Source organism: Ceratotherium simum, chromosome 3, assembly GCF_057802395.1.
Source record: "Ceratotherium simum simum isolate JZ-2026a chromosome 3, ASM5780239v1, whole genome shotgun sequence".
Lineage (NCBI taxonomy): Eukaryota > Metazoa > Chordata > Mammalia > Perissodactyla > Rhinocerotidae > Ceratotherium > Ceratotherium simum.
This window is the reverse complement of record NC_141902.1, coordinates 23,189,489-23,209,569: the sequence shown is the minus strand read 5'-3', so window position 1 is coordinate 23,209,569 and position 20,081 is coordinate 23,189,489. Positions and strand designations below refer to the sequence as shown.

The window sequence follows — 20,081 nt, the reverse complement described above, 5'->3', positions numbered from 1 at the left end:
GCCAATGACAAAGGAGGATTTTGGGGGTGGGGGGAGTCAGTTACAGGAGATTACCACTAAAGCACAGTAAACAAGAGTAAGGTTATTATGCAGCTTTAAGGCCTCAACTTCCACACTGATAAGCCTCTAGAAATGAGGCCATCCTCCTTTCTTCTCAAAACAGAGAGGGAGATACCTTTACAAATGGAGATTTCCCTTATAAATGTAAATGATTGTCTAGCAACTCCTCGCAGGGCCATCTAGAGAATGTGGCCAGAGAGACAGAACTTCCAATAAGATGGGCTTGTTGGTGTGTAGGATCCCAAAAAGGAAACCCCAACTCCAGTCTCGGGAAGGCGCGGACCCACAGACACAGAAGACCGAGCTTGATGCAAATGCACGAGGTTTATTAAGCGGAGCTCCGGGTATTAAGCGGAGCTCCGGGTCGACACGTATCTCTCGCAGGAGACAGAGGAGTCGACTCCGAACCTTAAAGGGCAAGCTCTTTTATAGGATTCGGAAGCATAAAGCGGGAAAAGGTTGGCGCGGTCTTACTTGATTGGCTAATTTAAAACATTTAAACAGTTACATTTTATGGCGCGAATTGCTATGGCGCGAAGCGATTATCAGGTTACACACACGCGTCCCCATCTGGACCCCCTCCACCCCGTCCCTCCCAAACTTATCCCTCTGGAGCACTCTCTTGTTCTCAATTTTCCCCGAACAGTTTAGGGTGGGTCTTTCATGAATAGAGTCAGTCAGGATTGATAAACGTTCCCTCCTATACCAGGAATCCTTAGGGCGTGGAGGTGCCTGTTTCTAAGGTAGTAACTTTTAAATTTTTAATATAATTTACTTCCTTCATTCCCCACTTCTTCTTTTGTCCCTAGTTCTAATCTTAGAACTTAGTTTTCGGTGTCTACTATTAGTGGCTCATTGCGTGGGAGAGCTTGGTAATGGCGTTGGAGCATCATAGCATGCACTGCATTGACCCTTTTTCTTATGAAAGCAGTAATTCTATTGAAAACACACGGTCCGAAAACTAAAAGTAGACAAAGAATCAGCAAGGGTCCTGCTAGGGAGGATAGTAAGGTCGTCATCCAGGGGGACTTAGTGAACCAGGATTCAAACCAGCTTTGTTGCGCCTCCCTGCTTCGCTGCCTCATGTCTAATCTTTTCTTTAATCTTTGCATTGAATCTTGGATTACCCCTGTGTGATCTGCATAGAAATAGCAGTCTTCTTTAAGGGCCGCACAAAGTTTTCCCTCTCTCTTAAAAACAGCAGGTCTAATCCTCTTCTATTCTGGAGCACTACTTCAGACAGGGAGGTGAGGGACTTCTCTAATTTAGAGATGGACTGTTTTAAAGTCCTGAGGTCTTTATCTATAGCATTGCTCAAGGCAGTTAATCCCCTTTCTCCTGTGACTAAGGCCGTAGTGTCAGTCCTTATGCCCGCGGTAACTCCCAGTCCCAGGAGTACAGCCAGGGTGAGGGATACTGGTTCTCTTTTCCATAATCTGGATCTCTGGTCAAATTCATTCTCGAAACTATTGGCAGTATGATAGTAAATTCTAGGCACCAACTGCACAAGCACGCAAAAATCTTGTGACGAATTGAATACGCCAGTTGAGATGCAGGGGGTCAGGCCTGCGGAGCAAGCCTATCACCTATTGGCCCTGGTATCAAAAAATAACCAGGAGTGGTCGGAAGGCTGACTTCAGTCTTATTACATAGAGCCTGGTAGCCCGGGGGAATTTTTCTTAAGCATAGTCCTGAACCGGTCCCCGATACATCCGTTAGGGTTATCCGCCCTTCTTTGCCCCAAAGACAAATCGTGTGGTCCGTGGTGTTATTATAGACCCCCATGGTGGCAATTCCTTCATAATAAGGGGGGGCTGACCGCTAGGCATGCTTCAGTCATTTCAGGGTTGGAGCCATTTAAGGCGTAGTAAGCTCCCCGTACTAAGTTAAACAGTCTGTGCCATCTTTGCCCAGTAGGTACTGCGGGAGGTCAAATGTCTTTCAGAGAAAACAATCAAGGTAAAGAGATATATTTCAGGGTGGCCAAATCTTGATCTCTCACAGTCCCGCCTTTGAAACTAAAAGTTTCATAGTCCTCTTGAAACTTAAAGAAGTTTCATAGTCCAGAAGCTGAGTTGGTAGATTGTTTCATCTCACTGAACACATTTCATAGTCCTGATGATAGATCAGTTCAATTGCTCTGATGATGTCATCGGGTAATCTCTTAAGTTTGTATCAAGTCTATCAGCTTCAGTTTGTAAGGCTTCAGGAAAAAGGGCAGGTTCAGTTCTCAGTGATTCCAAATGAAAATGATGGAAAAAATCAAAAACGGTAGTTTGGAGATCTGTAGCCAGATATTTCAGGAGACTGGAAGAAATCAGGATCCAGTCTAGTCAACAGATATAAAAAATAAAAACCTCAAAAGACAATTAACAAAACTAGGATCTAATATCTGCAAATGTATACTATAGTTTTTACTGAAATATAATTTTTCTCTCTAAAATCACCCTCATTTTTATTAAGATAGAGTTGGCCCAATTATTAACATAAGTACAGCAAGAATAGCAATTGATCACATAGGCTCTTTTAAATCTGCTTTGCTGGAACTTTTTATAAGGAATCTCATATTGAACTTTAAAGGCCTCTCGAGGCCAGGAAAGCCAAGCCAAGGATTTTGTCACCAGACTTTGCCTGCAATACCTATAAATTTGGGTGAATTCCTCTATTCTGAGGTTTCCCCAAAATATCTCAAGGTTCCTTGTACCTGCCAGATAAGTGACATTCTTTACTTATCCTGGTAAGTGCTGCTTGGAACACAAGGTACCAGGCCAATATTTCCACGTGGCTTTATTCCATAAAGTCCAATCTTTATTCCTCAAAAGCTGTATGGTTATATCGCAAATATGATGTTCCAGTCATAACCTTGGTAATATAACCAGTGTTTCCAATTGTATCCTGTTACAAGGAGAACAGATTCTTATTGAACTTATGCAAACAACTATATTGCCATGAAAACAACAATACTCACTAAGAGTTTCGAAATTCAAGGGATCAGATAGAGAGAAAAAGATAAATATTTCAATTTTACTTACAAAAGTATTATTTACCAAATTGCTATAAGTCATAGCTAGCTCAGGAGAAAAGAGAAAAAGTTTTCCTTAAATCTGAAAAAACAAAACATTAAAAATTCAGCAATATTTCAAATGAAAAATCATAAAAATTATAATCAGTTCATTCAGTCCTGTGTAATCCATTCTTGATCCCAATCTTTTTGTTAGCAGCTTCATGAAGTTATCAGTCTCTCCAACAGATTTCTGTAATTTCTTATCAAGTTCAGTTTTATGATCAGAAAGTTCATCAGAAGCCTGTACTTCAGTGTAAATGTCAGAGTCCTTTCTACGAATTTTTCTGAAGTTGAAACATTTTGCAAAAGCATTAGAGCAAAGAAATAAGTCTGTAAAGAACAAGACCTCAAAATGGCAATTGACAGAGAAATTTGGTTAATTTTGTGACATACAATACTTTAAAATAATAATAACCAGAATTATGACTGATAATCAGGACAGATCAGCATTTCAGTAATGTTGTACAATTTTAAAACACCTATATCAATAACATTTACCCACATAATAGCACCTAAGCAGACTTATCATCACTTGTCTGACAATCCTTTCCATGTAATTTAACATACTGAATCAGCCTAATAAGTTTAGTATCTTTCCCCTTATAGGAAGAGAGCAAATTTCTTTGAGAAGTTCCAGGGCCCTTTGAAAATTCTCAAAGAAAAAAAAAGACTTTAAGATATGAATTTTGGGGGAGCTTGTCAAAAATATAAACAGTCAAAGCAAACATAGCATTAACAGTCTAAAAAGCCTTAATAGAGAGACCTCAGTCTTTTGAACACAGGAAATTATTTTAACAAAACATAGATTTTTGTCCTTTAGGTAGACTTACTCAAAGGTAAAGAAAAATCTTTTGTAACCTCTTTATCAAGTTTAAGAAAATTATCTTTTTAAGAGAAATAAGACCAAATTATAATTTTGCACCAGCTTACTTTTGATATTAAAACTCATTTATTTAATTAAATTTATTTTAATCTTAGCCAACTTGACCATGTAAAAACTCTTTTTTTAGAATTCTTTTACAAACTTATAACTTTTTTTTTTTTACATTCAGAATTTGTCTCATGTCTTTTTTTCCTTCTAGTACTTGAGGACAAATTTATCTTTTTAATCGACCAAACAAAACATTTCCATTCTTTGTTCCTTTTTTATATATTTTACTTTTCTTGTACACAGACATATTTTTCTTAATTTTTTAGTAGCTACAATCACATATATTAATTAGAAATTTTAACCCTTATAGACTTTGACTTCTAAGTAAAAACTAAGTAAGCAGTTATAAACTTTTTTACATTAGCATTTTGTGGATTGGAAAATTTATGAACACTTCATAACTTCTAGAAATATGTTACTTTATAGTACAATCTTTTAATAAAACACATGTTTACCAATAGACCTAAAACACCTTTTAGTTTTCCTGTAATGAAAAGCCAAAAGTAGACAAATGTACATTCAGCAATCAATGTCCAACATTTTATCTTATTTGGAAATGATGACATTCAGAGAATTTCCATCATAAAATTTAGCAAAACTCTAAAGTTTTAAGTTACCAGAAAGAGTTTGGAAGCTGTAACCACCATAACATATAATTATTGTGTAAAGTTCATCCAACGTTCATCTTTTTCATAACTATTTAGTTACTTATTCCCAATAATTATTTAGATTGCCTATAAGACTTTATAAGACTTCAGATAAAATTAGCCATCATTTAAATTACTATTTTTGTTAACCAGTTCTGTAAGTTCTGTAATAGAAATAACATCAGTTTTTTCCTACAAAATTTCATGCAGTTTTTATCATTTCTTATACCTTTAAACATAGTTATCACTAAGATTTTTATCAATAGGTCTTGGTCTTATAATTTTGGACCAGGGGAGCATTCCCAGTCAGATATTTTAAAACATACTCAGGCAAGGTTGATGTAACCTCTTTATATAAAATCAGCTCAAACATTCCAACCTTTATAATCTTATCAACACTTATACTTTTACATGTTCTCAATTCAATTGTAACCTGAGTCAAGGTCTTAAGACTAGTCAAATCTTTCCCTTCCTTTTTCTAGCCTTAATTCTTAGGTACCAATTAAGCAATTATGTGAGAGCTCTCAAAACATTTTTTTTTTTTTCCCAATTTAGAAGTTTTTCCAATTCAAAGGATCCGTCGTCTGGCCATTGACGAGTAGGATCTTCACTTGTATATGTATTCTAATAGTGACTCGAACCAATAAGCCTTTTTAAGGAAAGACCCGGAGGTAACTTTTCACGCTTAGAATAAATCTTTCCCATGGACGCAAGAGGCGTCCCTGGTGAGGGCGCAGATGATGTAGCCCCCATGATCCACAGAATTCACTCCCAAAGATATTCAGACTCCCCTGAGAGCTTGGCACAGCCAGACAGAGACAGTTCGGAACCCCAGTGTACTCGACTGGCCATCAAGGTGCACCCCGGTAAATGCACCTTCCGTATGGTGGAGACCAAGGAGAATATTTTCACTGGTCACAAAGCCAAGTTTTCTCAGGACACAGAACAAGACAGAAGGAAAAACCTCATCCGTTTTTTTTTTTTTTACGTGCACAATGACAGCTTTAGCCACGCCTTAGGTCTCTTGGAGCCAGAATAATACCTGGGGGGGAGGTGCCGCGGGGTCGGGGACTGTGTGCTTTTACAGAGTACCTCGTCGTTGCACGGACATTTTCTTGCAGTTGGCGGGGGACCTGTGTCATCTACCCCGTTCCGTGACCCAACTTATCCTGTCACGGGAGTCTTCTGAAAGTGGCGAGCGCCCTAATGGCTCTTAACTGCTCGACCCGCGCCCACTTAAATTTGCGGCCTTTTTGGCTTCCAAGATGCCCTCGGCAATGACCTTCACTTCATGTGCATAATAACCCACAGCAAAGTTTGTAGATGCCGGTCTGGTGAGACCCGCAAACTCACCAGTCTGTGGGGCCGCCCGGACAACAGGCTAATAGGGCCTATGCCTGCGTCCTACCCTATGGTATTTCCTTTTTATGACAAAAGACACAGACAAAAGAGAAAAACAGAGACTACCTTTGGGAGGAAAAGGGATCAAGATCAAAAACCAAGAGTACTCTACCAAGTTTAAACCAAGAGTCACTAAAAGCCCAAGAAACTAGTTTCCCAAATATTTTCTCCTGCCAATCTAAATTTAGAAAGAGAAAAAATTCTCACCATTTCCTTCCGCCGGACTCCGCAGATAGAGATTCCGGGAGGCTGACGTGGTAAGAAATCTTACCTTTTTGCCGGCTTTTGTCAGGCGTTCCCGTATCTCACCATCTGCAGTAGTCCAGGGAGAAGGCAGGTCTTCCAGCTGTAGGATCTCATCTCGTCAAATGAGGTCCACGTGACGAACAAAAACAGAACAACGAACACCAAAACATAAACAATCGTGCCTGGTTGGCGTCTCTACAAGCCAACCGAAGGCGGCTTCAGACGGGAGGGGTTTTCGTGTCCTCCCTGGGAAAAAGAGTGCCGTTTCTTTTTCCACCTGAAGGGGGGGGTGGTCAGGCTTTCCTGACTCTCCTTGTCCCTTGGGGCGTCCCCCAGGGTTGCAGCCTGCAGTTCCCAGCACGTCTGCCACTGCAGCCGCTGGGTCTTCACGGCCGAAGCGGCGGCTGCCCAGATACCGAATCAAAACAATGCTTCGCGGCGCCGCACACACTCACACACCCAGTCACTCAGGCTTACCTCCAAGGGGTCTTCGGAGTCTGGGGTGACCGCGCAGATCCCGGACGAGCCCCCAAATGTAGGATCCCAAAAAGGAAACCCCAACTCCAGTCTCGGGAAGGCGCAGACCCACAGACACAGAAGACCGAGCTTGATGCAAATGCACGAGGTTTATTAAGCGGAGCTCCGGGTATTAAGCGGAGCTCCGGGTCGACACGTATCTCTCGCAGGAGACAGAGGAGTCGACTCCGAACCTTAAAGGGCAAGCTCTTTTATAGGATTCGGAAGCATAAAGCGGGAAAAGGTTGGCGCGGTCTTACTTGATTGGCTAATTTAAAACATTTAAACAGTTACATTTTATGGCGCGAATTGCTATGGCGCGAAGCGATTATCAGGTTACACACACGCGTCCCCATCTGGACCCCCTCCACCCCGTCCCTCCCAAACTTATCCCTCTGGAGCACTCTCTTGTTCTCAATTTTCCCCGAACAGTTTAGGGTGGGTCTTTCATGAATAGAGTCAGTCAGGATTGATAAACGTTCCCTCCTATACCAGGAATCCTTAGGGCATGGAGGTGCCTATTTCTAAGGTAGTAACTTTTAAATTTTTAATATAATTTACTTCCTTCAGGTGCCTTTCCTATTGTAACATTTATCCTACATTATCTTTACAGCCATCATGATAGATCTGTTCCAGGAAGGAGCCACCATGTCAAATTCTTTAGGCGGTTAGTGGGGGAGGTCAAATGTCCTCAGAGAAAACAACCAAGGTAAAGAGATAGATTTCAGGGTGGCCAAATCTTGATCTCCCACAATGGCAAAGTGGTACTTTCCAGCCCATGGCCCTGGAGCCCTCAGGCTCACGAAGCTGCCATAACCCAAGTTGTCAGCTGGGGGAGTCAGCCTGAGCTAAAACGGGCTGAGACTCCACAAGCCATGGTATCTGACGCCCACGGGGATGCTGGGCTGGATGGAGGACCTCAACTGTCTCTGCCCAGGTCAGAAGTGGGTACTGGCTCCTCTGATAGGCATCAGGTGGGCTTACAGCTCAGGCATGACGGGGACAAGCAATAGAGGAGAATTCACATGGGCTTTGGGAACTCTGTTAGGCAGATGAGAGAGAGGCTGCCTCCAAACCGACTGGGCTAGAAGGGGAAGGAGCTGGTGGCCAGGGCAGACGGATGAGAAACAGGGGCTGATGTGGGACAATCAACAGGGAAGAAGGTTGACTGAGCTGAGTGCTGGGCCCAGAGCAGTGCAGGGAATGGGACCAAAGTGAGGCTGAGGACCATGGAAGGAGCATCTGAGGCTCCTAAGCTGCAGACGATCTTGGCTGTGGGAGAAGCTGCCCCCACTGGAGAGAGAGGCCCTGGAAACAGAGAACTCACTGCCCATGGAGTGGCCCCCCAGCCTCCTGGGTCCTTGGAGTTACTCCCCTTCCACTGACCTGCTCCTCTGTCTGCCAAATTGTTGGGGGCTTGGTGATGGTGGTTGGCTTAGAGAAGGTAAGAAATTTCTAAGGCCCAGGGAGGAACATATTTTGGGGGAGAAGATTGTCCTTTTATAATGGGCAGCCTTTAGCCTCAGCCCTTGCAGAGGCCTAACCACCACAGAGGTGTGACTGAGAAACTGAACAGCATGGGGTTTAGGGGGTAAGGAGGGCTGGAGGAGGAAGGAGGAATTACAGCCCAGAATGGACAGTAGAGGGCAGCCGGGAGCAGTGTTGTTGCACATTGAAAGTGGTTCCAGGAATCGGTAGACTTAGTCATATTCGCACTGGAGATCCATTTATTATGGCCCAGCCATCCTATTGCCCACCCCCGTGGGATTCCTGTCTCTACCTCAGAAAAGATGTTCAGCACAGAAGAAGGGCAGCCTCAGGCCTGCTGTTAGAGGCACTTCATTGTTCTCTTTATCCAGGGCGGAAAGTGTGAGACCTTCATGAAGACTCCTGGAGGGGTCCCTTTGTTTTTTCCAAGGCGGAAAGTACCCTGGACCACGTTTTGACAGATGAGGGGTCCCCCAGAGTCTCCCTTTGTGCAGAGAGAAGAAGGACTGAGCTGGCTTCCTCAGACTCCTGCCCTCCCCACCTTCCAGGGATGGGTCATCTCTATTAGGGGACTGTGTGGGAGAGCAGGGCCAGGGCAGGCCTTGTCACCTCCCTCATCTAGGGCTTCCAGCCTGGTACTGACTATTCTTTGCAGCTCCACCGGCCAAGGCTTTCTCTCTAATCCTCAGAGAATTTTTGGTGAGAACTCTGCTGTGGGCTGACTGATCCTTCCTCACCTTGTACCCCTGATATGCTCAGAGGAATAACGGAAGACTGGATTTGCGGACCCAGGCTGCCTGAGGTCTCAGGCTGAGGCATGGAGATATGGCCACTCCCATACCCCAGAGCTCCTCAAGCTCCTCTCTCCTGGGGCCTGTCTTGGTAGATGATGGAAACTTTATCTTGAAGCTGGTCTTCATCTTCTGCAGGTCTCCTACACAGATCTGAGTGGCCCCACTGTAATAGCATTGGAAGGGAGACTCACACTTGCGATCCTACTGCCTGGTCAGATCCACCTCCTGCAGAGTGGTTGCTCAAGTGCCCATTGAGACTTTCCCCCAGCCAGCCACACCGCACACCTGTTGGGCCTCACCTGGGCCTTGCCCCTGGGCAGGCTGAGGGGCCTCACAGCTGCAGTCTGCTTGGCCTTTCTCGCCAGCTGATGGGAAGAGGCAAGATCGCCCAGCTCAGCCAATGGCCTCCTGGGCCTGGACACCACGATGGGGCTGCACTGTCTTCTCTCTCCCCTGAGCCACTTGGGAATAGTCAGGGGGCCAATATGGGAAGGAGCGGGGTGACAGGTCTCAGTGGGAGAGGAAACAATCTGGACCCAGGAGAACAAGAGCAGCAGTGAGGTTTCCTTACCTTTAGTGACATAATGTCGTTGGATAAGGTGTCAGGATTATAGTCTGGGTGGGGGATGGCTCTTCTCACAGGGATGACCTGCCAGGTCCTCTCCTGCTCCTGGATGTAGTGGGCCCCCAGGGTCACGTTGATTGAGCTGCACAGAAAGCAGAGTAGGAGTGTGGGGGCGCGCGTGTGGGGGGCGTGGAGTCACAGGAGATCCAGCCCAGGAGCCGTGAAGGACAGGTGACAGCTTGGGCAGGGCAGGACTGCAGCTAGGGAAATGGAGGCAACATAAGGGCCACGCACTGAGTGACTCTGTGCCCTGTGCTTCTCAATGACACTGAGGGCAGGGATTCTGGGAGCTTTCTCTTGCCCTCAGGCAATTTTGTGAAACACTGTGAGTTTGCATTTTGACCCTCATGCAGGCTTTCATCCTCCACAGCTGCTGTATTTGGCCAGTGTGGTCTCTCTTCTCAACTGCACCACTAGATCTCACCTCTGACCCTCTGTCCCCAAAACTTACCTGTCCTATTTCTCCCTTTCCATCCCCCAGTCATGCTCTCAGATGGCTCCTCTGATGAGCTCTCATGGCCTTGAGTCACCAGGAGCCAGGGGAGCTCGCCTGGGCTGCACCCCAGGACAGAGGACAGGATCCCTGTTGGGGACTCTGGAGATATGTGTTGTCTGCGGCCCCTCACCTTACCCAGAGCTGAGCAGCCATCAGAACAAAGTCCTTTCACAGGAGGACACCGCCGCACCTGTTCTTCCTCTCCTTCACCAGAAACCAAACCAATGCCATGTAGAGGTGGGAGTGGGGCTTGGGCTCATGTCCCTGGATGATGTCCTCTGAAAGAAAAGACTGGAAGATGGGCTTTCTGGGAGCAGCTGTTGTCAGGAGGGAAGGTTTCGTAAGGTGGTGATTGAGGGTGGGGTCTACAGTTACTCGTAGACACTGAGGGAGCGACTTCTCAGGTTCCCCGTTCAGCAGATTTACCTTTTCTGAATGTCAAGACTCAGAACCCCTGTGAGAAAAAGGGGACAGTGCTGTTCTCCACGTCCTACTTCAGACAATGTATGGAGGAGGTAATATCTCTCTTCATGATAGTAGAGCCCCAGGGATCCTGGATGGGGCTCCCCTGACGCCTTCTGTCTCAGTGACTCTCCCGACCTCTCTGAGGCTCTGGTAAAGTCTTGATTACTGCCTTCATCTAATAATCTGTCCGTGAGCCTATGGAGTTGGATTTTCTAAAATCTGCATGTCCTAGGATCTAACCCATCCTAGGATGTCAGTAACCATTTTTGGCTGCGTGAATAAATGGCCTTCACTCAGCTTTAGACAGAGGTTTGGTGGGGATAGTGCTGGTGGGATTCAAGGACACAGGGGTGGGGGGAGGGCACCGTGTGGAGCAGCCGAGGGTCTGGGAAGGCAGGGGGATGTGGGGCTGAAAAGGGACTGCTCAGGCGTGTGGCAGAACCAAGGCCACAGGAGAGCCCTGGGTGCAGGCATCCAGCCCCTTCTGAGATCAACTGCACTCTGGGCTCCTCTCCTGGGCAGGAGTGAGGGGGTGGAGGGCACCAAGAAAGGTAACTAGTTCTTAATCTGGGTCCAGGGACAACTCTTACTACTGTAGCTGGTTCCTCTGAGCTGCCCTTTCCTGGGTTGGAGTGAGGGATTTTAATTACTTGTGTTTTGTAGCTTCACATCCTTTTCCAAATGCCTTTCTATGAGCCACCCACTTTCTAGATGATAAGAGAGGCTCACACCTACTAAACCTTTCAGTGAACACCCTTCCTTCTGGCCATCCTTGTTGACTTCGAACTTGTTAGTTTAACTTTTGAGTTGTTGCAGCTTCGAAGTTGTTAGTCTCTGTTTGGGATGGGAGCTGTGGTCTCGAAAGTTCTTGGGCACAAATTAAGGAAAATCTCTGACTGTGCTGGGCAGAAGGGTGAGGAGTACAGAGGGTTTTGTGAGATGAGCTGAAGCCTCTGGAATGGGGATGGTCACTCACCTGTCCCAGCCTCAGGGGCAGAGGAAAGGCCAACAAGAACAGGAGTGGCTGCATCTTCCCTGAAGGTCTGCCCAGGTCAGAGCTGCTGGTGTTTCTTCCTTCCAGAGGCAGGGCCCCCAAGGGGAAGGAGGGAGGGGTGGCTCAGGACCTCAGAGCCCTCCTAGACTTGTGCTCCTCTGGTTTCCTGTGCCATCATGCAAGGTGGTTTGTGGACATTCTCTGGCTTGGGGTAGGTGACAATAGCACTGCCACCACACTTGCACTCCCACTGATGAGTTACAAAGCGAAAGCAGGAAGAGAGAACAAGAAAGCAAAGCCTGTGCTGCAGCCAACAGAGGATCTGAAATCCAGAAGAATCAAGAACGTCTCCATTGCTCAGCTCGTGGCTCTTTTTCCATCCTGATGGAGTCATGAATAATGTAGCAAGCTAGGTCCAAGGAGATGTGCAACATGGCTCCTCCCCTGAGAAGATGGCAGTTAGCTGGAGTAGACTGAGAATCAGTGATTAGAGTACAAGATGGTAAGGGCAGTGGTGGGGGTTCTGCTTGGTGGTGGGAGATAGAGGCTTGTTATGAGAGGTTCGGGGATTCGATCGGAGACGTAAAAGAAACTTTCCACTCCAAACAAATGAACTGAAGGTATATTTTATTATATAGAGGATAGTAAAGGCGATAGTCTGCAAACAGATCCGAATAGGTCAAATAATAAGAGGGAAAAAACACCAGCTCGACTGGAAAGGGAAAACATCCACATAGGCTGAGATAGCAGCAGATTCGAATAGGTCATATAATAAGAGGGAAAAACATCAGATAGATCGGAAAGGGAAACACCAGATCGACTGAAGGGAAATGACACAAATCAACCGGAAAGAGAAACACCAGGTTGACCGAAAAGAGAATACATCAGATCAATTACTTCACAATAAATCAATTATTCACAACATTCACGCCCCACTGCCGGGAGAGTCCTGTCAATCGACACGGCTGGGCAAGGATCACACGTCCTGGGCAAGGCGGTTCTTCCACAGGTGGAACTCTCACCAAGTCTCAGTCTCCAGCAGTTTTTTATAGCATCAGTAATTTCCAGAGTAAACAGTTACAGAGCTTTTTTCAGAGCAAGCATCTAGTGTTCCCATGCACAAATGGTTATCAGTGGCATGCGTGCACTGAGCCCCCCAGCCCTGGCTGTCGTCCCAGCCCAGTAGTTGTGTACGTGCATTGTTTACCTTGCTTATCGTCCCAACCTGGCGCAGATGGCCAGTCTGCCCCAGGCTGAGGCTCCTGAAAGGCAGTGAAATTTTTACACATTGAAACTATCTCCATGGGAGAAGGGCCAGTTCCCACCACGCAGAAAGCAGCTTTTATATTTCTTTTTGTGCTGGTGGCTGTAGGTCAATGGGGCGGCAAAACATGGCTGTACTCATGTCAAGACAAGGCTGGCCCTGCCTTAGGGGCATGTAGAACTGGACACACCCGAACACCCCTAGTGTTAACCCCCCTTCCTCTGTGACCACAACTCCAGCCTCGTACTTTGGAATATTTAGAATCCCCTCTTTAAATGTAAATAATCTGTGACAAAGAGAGCTTCTCTTATCCCACCATTTTGAACAAAAGTCCTGGACTTTAAATTCGTTGGACAAAAACAAACCATCATTGTGTCCATCAGAATTGAGTGTCCTGATTGGTTTATACTCGAGTCATTTAGCACTGCTGCAGCTGAGGAGGGGACTGTTCCACCCAAATCATAGTTCCTGTTTTTGGTAGAGGGGGTTCCCCTCTAGAAATGCTGGTTACTGTTGCCAGGTGATGGGGAAATTGATGCTGATCATCCTAATAATTACTATCCACTAAGTATTCTCTGTCCAGTGTCCAGTGAACCACGGCTCTGATGTCCCTGGGCTTAACAATCACAAACATTTGCAAACAGATTATCCCAACACTCTCACCAGCATGACGACAGATGAAAGAGTAGTGGAAATGAAAACAACATGAGTTCTAAACAGACCAATCCGAATTCTGTTAAAGCAACAGCATCATATGAGTAGACAGAAAAAGAAGGGAAGGCAACGTGTTTAAGCATTAATGATGATGATCTCTGGGTGGTGGAATTCTCGGGAATTTTAATATTCTGATTGGTATGTTCTGCCCTTAACTATCTTTCTATGATGAATATATATTGCTTTTCTACCCACCATACATTTTCCCATAATCGAAGCACACTCAGCAATGGCAAACATTCAGCAAATCACTTATTTCCAGTCTAGCCTTTCTGAGGCGGATGTTTTAAAAATGAATTTTGTTTTCTGTATCCATTCTTATATAGAAGATTTAGAGATTGTTGAAAAATAGAAGAAAAATTTACTCAATAAGATATAGGCTGTAGGACGTTTTGGTGAATAAATGAGGAATCAGTGATTTCTATTCTAGAGATAGAAGTTTATTAAGTTCTTGGCAGCCCCCCCTGCACCTCACTCTGCCTAGTGCAGTTCTGCCCCAGAGAAGATGGATGGATCAATCTAGGGGGCAACTCAGTCTGGTCCCTGTAGTCTGAAGTATCTCATTGTGCTTTTTATCCAGGGCAGAAAGCTTGAGATCCTGGTGAAGACACGTGGAGGTTTCCCATTCGCTTTTGCAATGGAAACAATGCCCTGGACCACGTTGCTACACACGAAGGGGCCTCCGGAGTCCCCCTGTGGACAGAGAAGGGCGAACTCTCAGCCAGACCCCTATGGCTCCCCCTTGTGATCTTCTCCCTGGTGCTCTCCAGCCCCCCTCTTAGGGCCCAGCTGTTCAGAGGGGTAGTGCTGAGTAGTCACTATTCACCACAGCTCTGAGTGTCAGGGGGGTTGGTGGATCCTCTGTGATCTACCTGTACCATAATCCTGTGTCCTGGCTATGTCCTCTCTCAACCTCAACCCAGTCCCAGGCCCTCATCTTCTTGTCCAATGGACAATGGCCAAGAGATTGGCTGGAGGGAGATGCCTGGGCCCCGCATGCTGGGAACAGCATGCCTCTACCCATGAGTGGACCCTAGTCTACCACTGACAGTGGGGTGGGAGAAGGCCTGGCCATGTCAGCCCAGCATCACTGTGTCCCTGGGGCAAGGCTGGAAGATGCTTGTCTCCTTACGCTTCCTGTGGCCTTCTTGTCCTTAGGATTCCCCACACACAGCTGGATGGAGTTGTTGTAGTTTTTGAAGAGGTTCTCGCACTTCTGGCCATCCTGAACTTCCAGATCCACCTCCCGGAGTCTGTTTGGCATTTTACCACTTGCCCGTTTTCCCCAGCCTGCCACGCTGCACACCTGCCCCGGCCTCACCCAGTCCTGCCTCCGTGGCAGGGCGATGGTCTTCACAGCCCTGTTGAGTTGAGCCTTTTTTCGCAGCTGGTCAGAAAGGTGAGAGATGGCAGTTCAGGTCCCTCCCTCCAGCTGGGCTCAGAGACAGGGGTGAGGTTTCCTGTACTCCCCGCCTAGCATCTCCCAAGCCCCCTTCTATTACATTCACCCAGGCAGAGCAGACAGGTTGGAGGAGAGGAGGGGACTGAGACCCTGAATGAGCTGTGTGCTCTCTTGTAACCTGTGTGTGTGCACCTGAAAGTCAGCAAGATGGTACCTTCAGTAGCATGATGTCGTTGAACTTGGAATTATTATTATAATCCTTGTGAGGGAAGGCTTTGAGTACAGGAATGATCTGCTGGCTGCTTTCCATTTTTCCGATATTATGAGCACCCAGGGTGACACTTATATTTCTGTAATGAAAGGGGTATTTTGTCAGCCACAGGAGCTACAACTCAGTCTCAGAATGACAGGTTGAAGTTCCAGCCTAGGGCACACCTGCAGCTGAGTCAGATAGGGAGGAAGGGAAAGGTGGACAGCGTGGCCTTTCTTTGCTGTGCAGCAATGACCCAGCCTGGTTCTTCAGCAGCCTGCCTGCCACCCAATTCTCCATCCACATGCTCTATTCCTGTATCCCTCACTCACTTTATCCAGGCCTGAGCAGATCAGATGGCTTCTCTGGTTAGTCATTGGCTCTGTGTGCTCAGGGACCTTTCTGAGTTCTGGGTCCTGGGATGCTACAAGAGGTTCCCAGGAAGACAAGGACTCATTTGTGCTGCTTACCTTCCATTACAGTGAGCTGCTGTCAGCACGAAGTTGTCTCGTACCAGGAACCCTCCACATCTCACCTTGACTTCTTTGTCATTGTAGAAACGTAGAAATGCCATGTAGGGCCGGGAATGTGGTCTGGCTTCTTTGCCCCATCTGATCTCCCCTGAAAGAGAAAATTTCCCTAGATCTCTGTGTTCAGCAAAAGAGGGGACCGGCACTGCCGGGTGGCCTAAACCTATGGGATGTGCAGAAACTGAGGTGGTTGTAGTGTCTTCAGGGCCGCAACACAATGATAGGGGGCTGCAGACTTCAATGGGCAGCATGGAGGGCTTGCAGCATGACTTGTCTCCTGGCTTTGTTCTCAGTTTCCTCCTGTGGAGTTGAGGAGCTCAGCCCTTGTTCTGGAGCCAACACACTTCATATACAAGTTAAGGAGACTGTGCTAGAAGACCTGGAAATTACTCTCTCTGACCTATCCAAGTTGCTTCTTTGTCGCTGACTTTCTCATGCCCTGGTGTATTGCTTGTTTCCAGGATGGGTCTGGTCTGGGTCCTGAACATTTGAGCTCATGGATCAGAACACTCTGGCTTCTCTCTCCCCCATCCTGGGTGAGGCACATCGTACATACCCCACAAATGCTTGTTAGGTACAGGAATGAATAGTCCTTATATCTGCTTTGGTCAGCAGCTAGGGAGGAGCAGTCTTAATGCAACCTGACTTCCAGCACAGATTTAACTTTCTGAGGCATGAGCCCTCAGGACCAAGAGGGAGATACAAAGGCTGGGAAATCAGAGTGAGATGAGGAAATGGGCAGGAGGGGGCCTGCGTGGGAGCCCATCTCCACTAGGCCCATGGGAGCAGTAGGGGGAACACTGATGGCTCAGTTAAGTACTGGGTATCTACCCAGTACTCCACCCCCTGGTGAAGCTGAGTGGCTCAATAGTGGGGACAGGGAGAAGGTGACATCTAGGAAAAGAGTATAAGATAGCTGTTTTGTTCTTGGTTTAGACGATAGCTCCTGGGATGGATAACCACTCTTAGCTTTGGAGAATGGGAGGTTATATCCCCCATTTTCAACTTTCCCCTCCACCAGAATCCTTTGCCATTCTAATATTAAATCACTTTCCAGGTGACAAGAGTGTGACCCATGGAAGAGAGAGGACCCATCAGGTCTCTTTGGGTTCTCTCTTTCTTTTCTGTTATTTCTCCATACTGCATATCCAGCGACAGATCTAGGGTTCAGTGAATTTCTGGGAGTGGCCTGAGGCAAGCAAGGATCATAATGATCGCCTCACTGAGACGTTATGTAAGTGTCAGTGTTAGAATAAGCCAGGCCTCTGAGGATCGACATGTTCACTTACCTCCTTCAGCCCTGGAGGGTAGGAGATTGGCCAATAACAACAGAAACAGCAGCATCTTCTCTGAAAGGCTGATCTGGTCTGAAGAGGTGTGTGCTTTCTCCTTCCAGGCTTCTCAGCTGTAGAGGTGAAGGAAGAAGGGGCAGGCTCAGTGACCACCAACTTCCTCCTAGTTCTATTGATTCTCAAGATAAGAGCTTTCGTCATATCCTTCCCCTCACACAGAAAGGGCTGTGTGCTGAGGGTTTTGCAAGAACCACATTCTTAGGCTGTTGATAGAATGACCACGTTCACCAGGAGAAAGTCCTGGACTCTTTGAGTGAGGAAGGGGCTTTGGGGGCTTTGGCGTTAGCCAGAAATGGTGTTCCCTTCCCCTAACTGAGATCCTCCAAGAGCCTGAATATGACCCTACGTTGCCTTGAATTGGTGATTAGGCAATTGTCTGCTTCCTAAAATGATATGCATCTATCCAATCCTGCTCTTTGTAGATCTCCATTTATTTGATATCCCAAAAGGTTTTTTGCTTTTTTTTTTTTTTTTTTTGGTATAAATGCAAAAGTACCAAGCACTAGTTTCTGCTAAAACACACTAGCCGAGAGCCTAGTCCTTCATCAACTTCTTGGTAGTTTCAGGCAGCTGCAAACCGTTGAGGATGGGAGTAAGGAACAGAGACTGGGGTGAAGCGCAGATGGGACATTGATGAGGGTATTAGGGAGTGAAGGTAGTGATAGAATAGGAGAGTTTGGGAGGAGGGATTTGACAGACAAATGCACTTGAGTTCACTGTGTGGTCACAGGTCACCTGATAAAGCTAATGTTCTCAACTTCTTGATATTTCAAAGGTTTAAAAGACTCTGGTAGGAAAATTATTTTGGGGATATGCAGATAGAGAATGAAAGAGGAGAAACAAAGCTTTGCCACTCATTCTGAGTTTCCTTGGTCACTCCTGTGCCACCTGGCCCAGGAAATCTGGTGCCCCAGTGAAGACCATGATGTAGGCAAAAGTTCTTCTCCCCGAGGCTCCCTGTCCCTGGTGAGGAAGCTGGCATAGTTGTTCTCACAGTTGTCCGTACACAGGTGCTTGAGGGTTGTCAGCTTTTGGATGGGAAAGTTTCAAGGTATGATGCTACTAAGAATACAAGCAGTCAGCCTGACAGTTTAGATTACTTCTCTTTGTTCTTTTAATTTAGTACAGACATGAGAAGACTTCTGACATCTTATCTCAAACCAGGCATAATGCTTATGCTGCTCTTGCGTCTGTTGGATCAGTCATTACCCAGAAGGTGGAACATGTCAAGTATCTTCTCATTTTCACTCTCTGTCCCAGACGTGACAGTTGCTTATAGGGGCTATCACTGTTCTCCTACCTTTGATGACTTACGCCTCCTCCCCACCCTCAATCTGGAAATCTGAACCAGTATGTTCAGCAATAGCAAAGGAATTTATTAAATAAATGTGTGTTAACATGTTGGATTTTTAAGTACCTATTAAATAATATCTATGAATTTCTGGAAGCATCGAAAATCAAAGATGGAATGTAATTTTGGTTCAAAGCAGGTGTTTATCATTTGAGTGCATCTTGTCACATAGAACCATGAGAGTTTTCACATTTTCCATAGCTGGTTTCTTGTAGATTTGGCTGTGCTATCACATTTTTCTGTTCGATAATTTTCTTCTGAGCGGGACACAGCGTGAGCTACACGTCCACCCCGCTAATGGCTCAGGCCCCCATTCTCCCAGGCTTCTCGTGGATCCAGATCGTATTGGAAGGCATTTGCCACTTTCTGCTCTCCTTCTGCCCCTCTTTGGTGTGACTGTTAACTGTTTCTCCTTGCTGCTGGGAAACTTGCTAAGGAAAGAAGAAAGTATTAAGGATCCTGGACCATCAAGCACTCTCGGGTTCTTGCTTTGCCACAGTCATTACCCCAGTGCAATATCATTTCATCAACGTTTCTCTCATCCTAGGATCTTACTTTTACACAGGTAAATGGTGCCAAGTTTGCCATCAGGTACCAGCAATCTATGAAGAGGAACAAGATGCTAAACCCCTCCTGGTGAGGATCGAGGGGCGGGTAGGTGGATTTCCATCCGCTCTCTGGATCCAGCCTTGGTCCTGCGTCTACTGGGTCAGAACACTCCCCTTGGTGGTTTCTCAGGCCTTTCTCTTGCCCTTTACCATTGCTCGTTGGCCTAACCATCAAACAATGGTGATATGAAGTAGAGTTAGCCCCTTGGATACCCATCGATTTTTCTAAGTGGTACAAGATTCTCCCAGAAAGAGAAAAGGGAATTTTTAAAATTCACGAAGAGGATGGTATCCTGAAGTCAGGAAAGAGTTTACAGACCAGAGAGGATTAGCTTTTTATAGGAACCCTCCCCTAAAGAAAACCAACATGTGATGCATTTCAAAATTGCTCACTGAGATTAAACCATCTTTTCACATGTGACCAGGGCAGGAGCCCACTAAACTGTAGTCACTGAACTATTTTCTGTGATTTAGTGAGGTAAAGAACAACCGCCAAAATGACAGGGCATGACTAGGGAAAGTAGTTCTAATTATGTCCCTCACAAGAAAAACTGAATCAAGTTTGGTTGAATAAATACAGAAGTAATACCCTGACTTCTATCTTTAGTTATAGCAACCAAGTTATATGGACCAAGCTTCTGAATGAAAAAATTTAAGGGAAAATACAGTGAGAAAAAAAAACCTTTTTAAAGTATTGACGAACTGACAAGACAGTGAGGGCCTGTCAGGTTAAATTTTAGATTTAATTCTGAAACCCAGAAAGGTAAGCAGAAGTCAAAGCAACTCAAACTGTCTTTGCCCTGAAGGGATTTGCCATCTAAACAATTTGACCTTCCATTTTGGCCATTTCTTGGGGCAAGAGGGATAAGAGTCAAGGCCCTGG

The 20,081-nt window shown here is 46.0% G+C and overlaps 1 protein-coding gene and 1 pseudogene across 1 annotated transcript; both read right to left on the bottom strand.

Moving 5' to 3' along the window:
• Nucleotides 1-8,693: 8,693 nt before the first annotated feature.
• LOC106800081 (granzyme H-like) lies at nt 8,694-12,081 on the bottom strand (annotated as a pseudogene).
• Nucleotides 12,082-14,236: 2,155 nt separating this feature from the next.
• On the bottom strand, nt 14,237-17,300 carry LOC101397036 (mast cell protease 8-like). Its single transcript, XM_087429059.1, has 5 exons — nt 17,177-17,300; nt 15,828-15,978; nt 15,322-15,457; nt 14,838-15,092; nt 14,237-14,398 (listed from the first exon to the last, which is right to left on the bottom strand). Exons 1-5 carry the CDS (start codon nt 17,229-17,231, stop codon nt 14,237-14,239), a joined length of 759 nt encoding a protein of 252 aa, XP_087285185.1. The 5' UTR covers nt 17,232-17,300.
• Between the last annotated feature and the right edge of the window lie 2,781 nt (nt 17,301-20,081).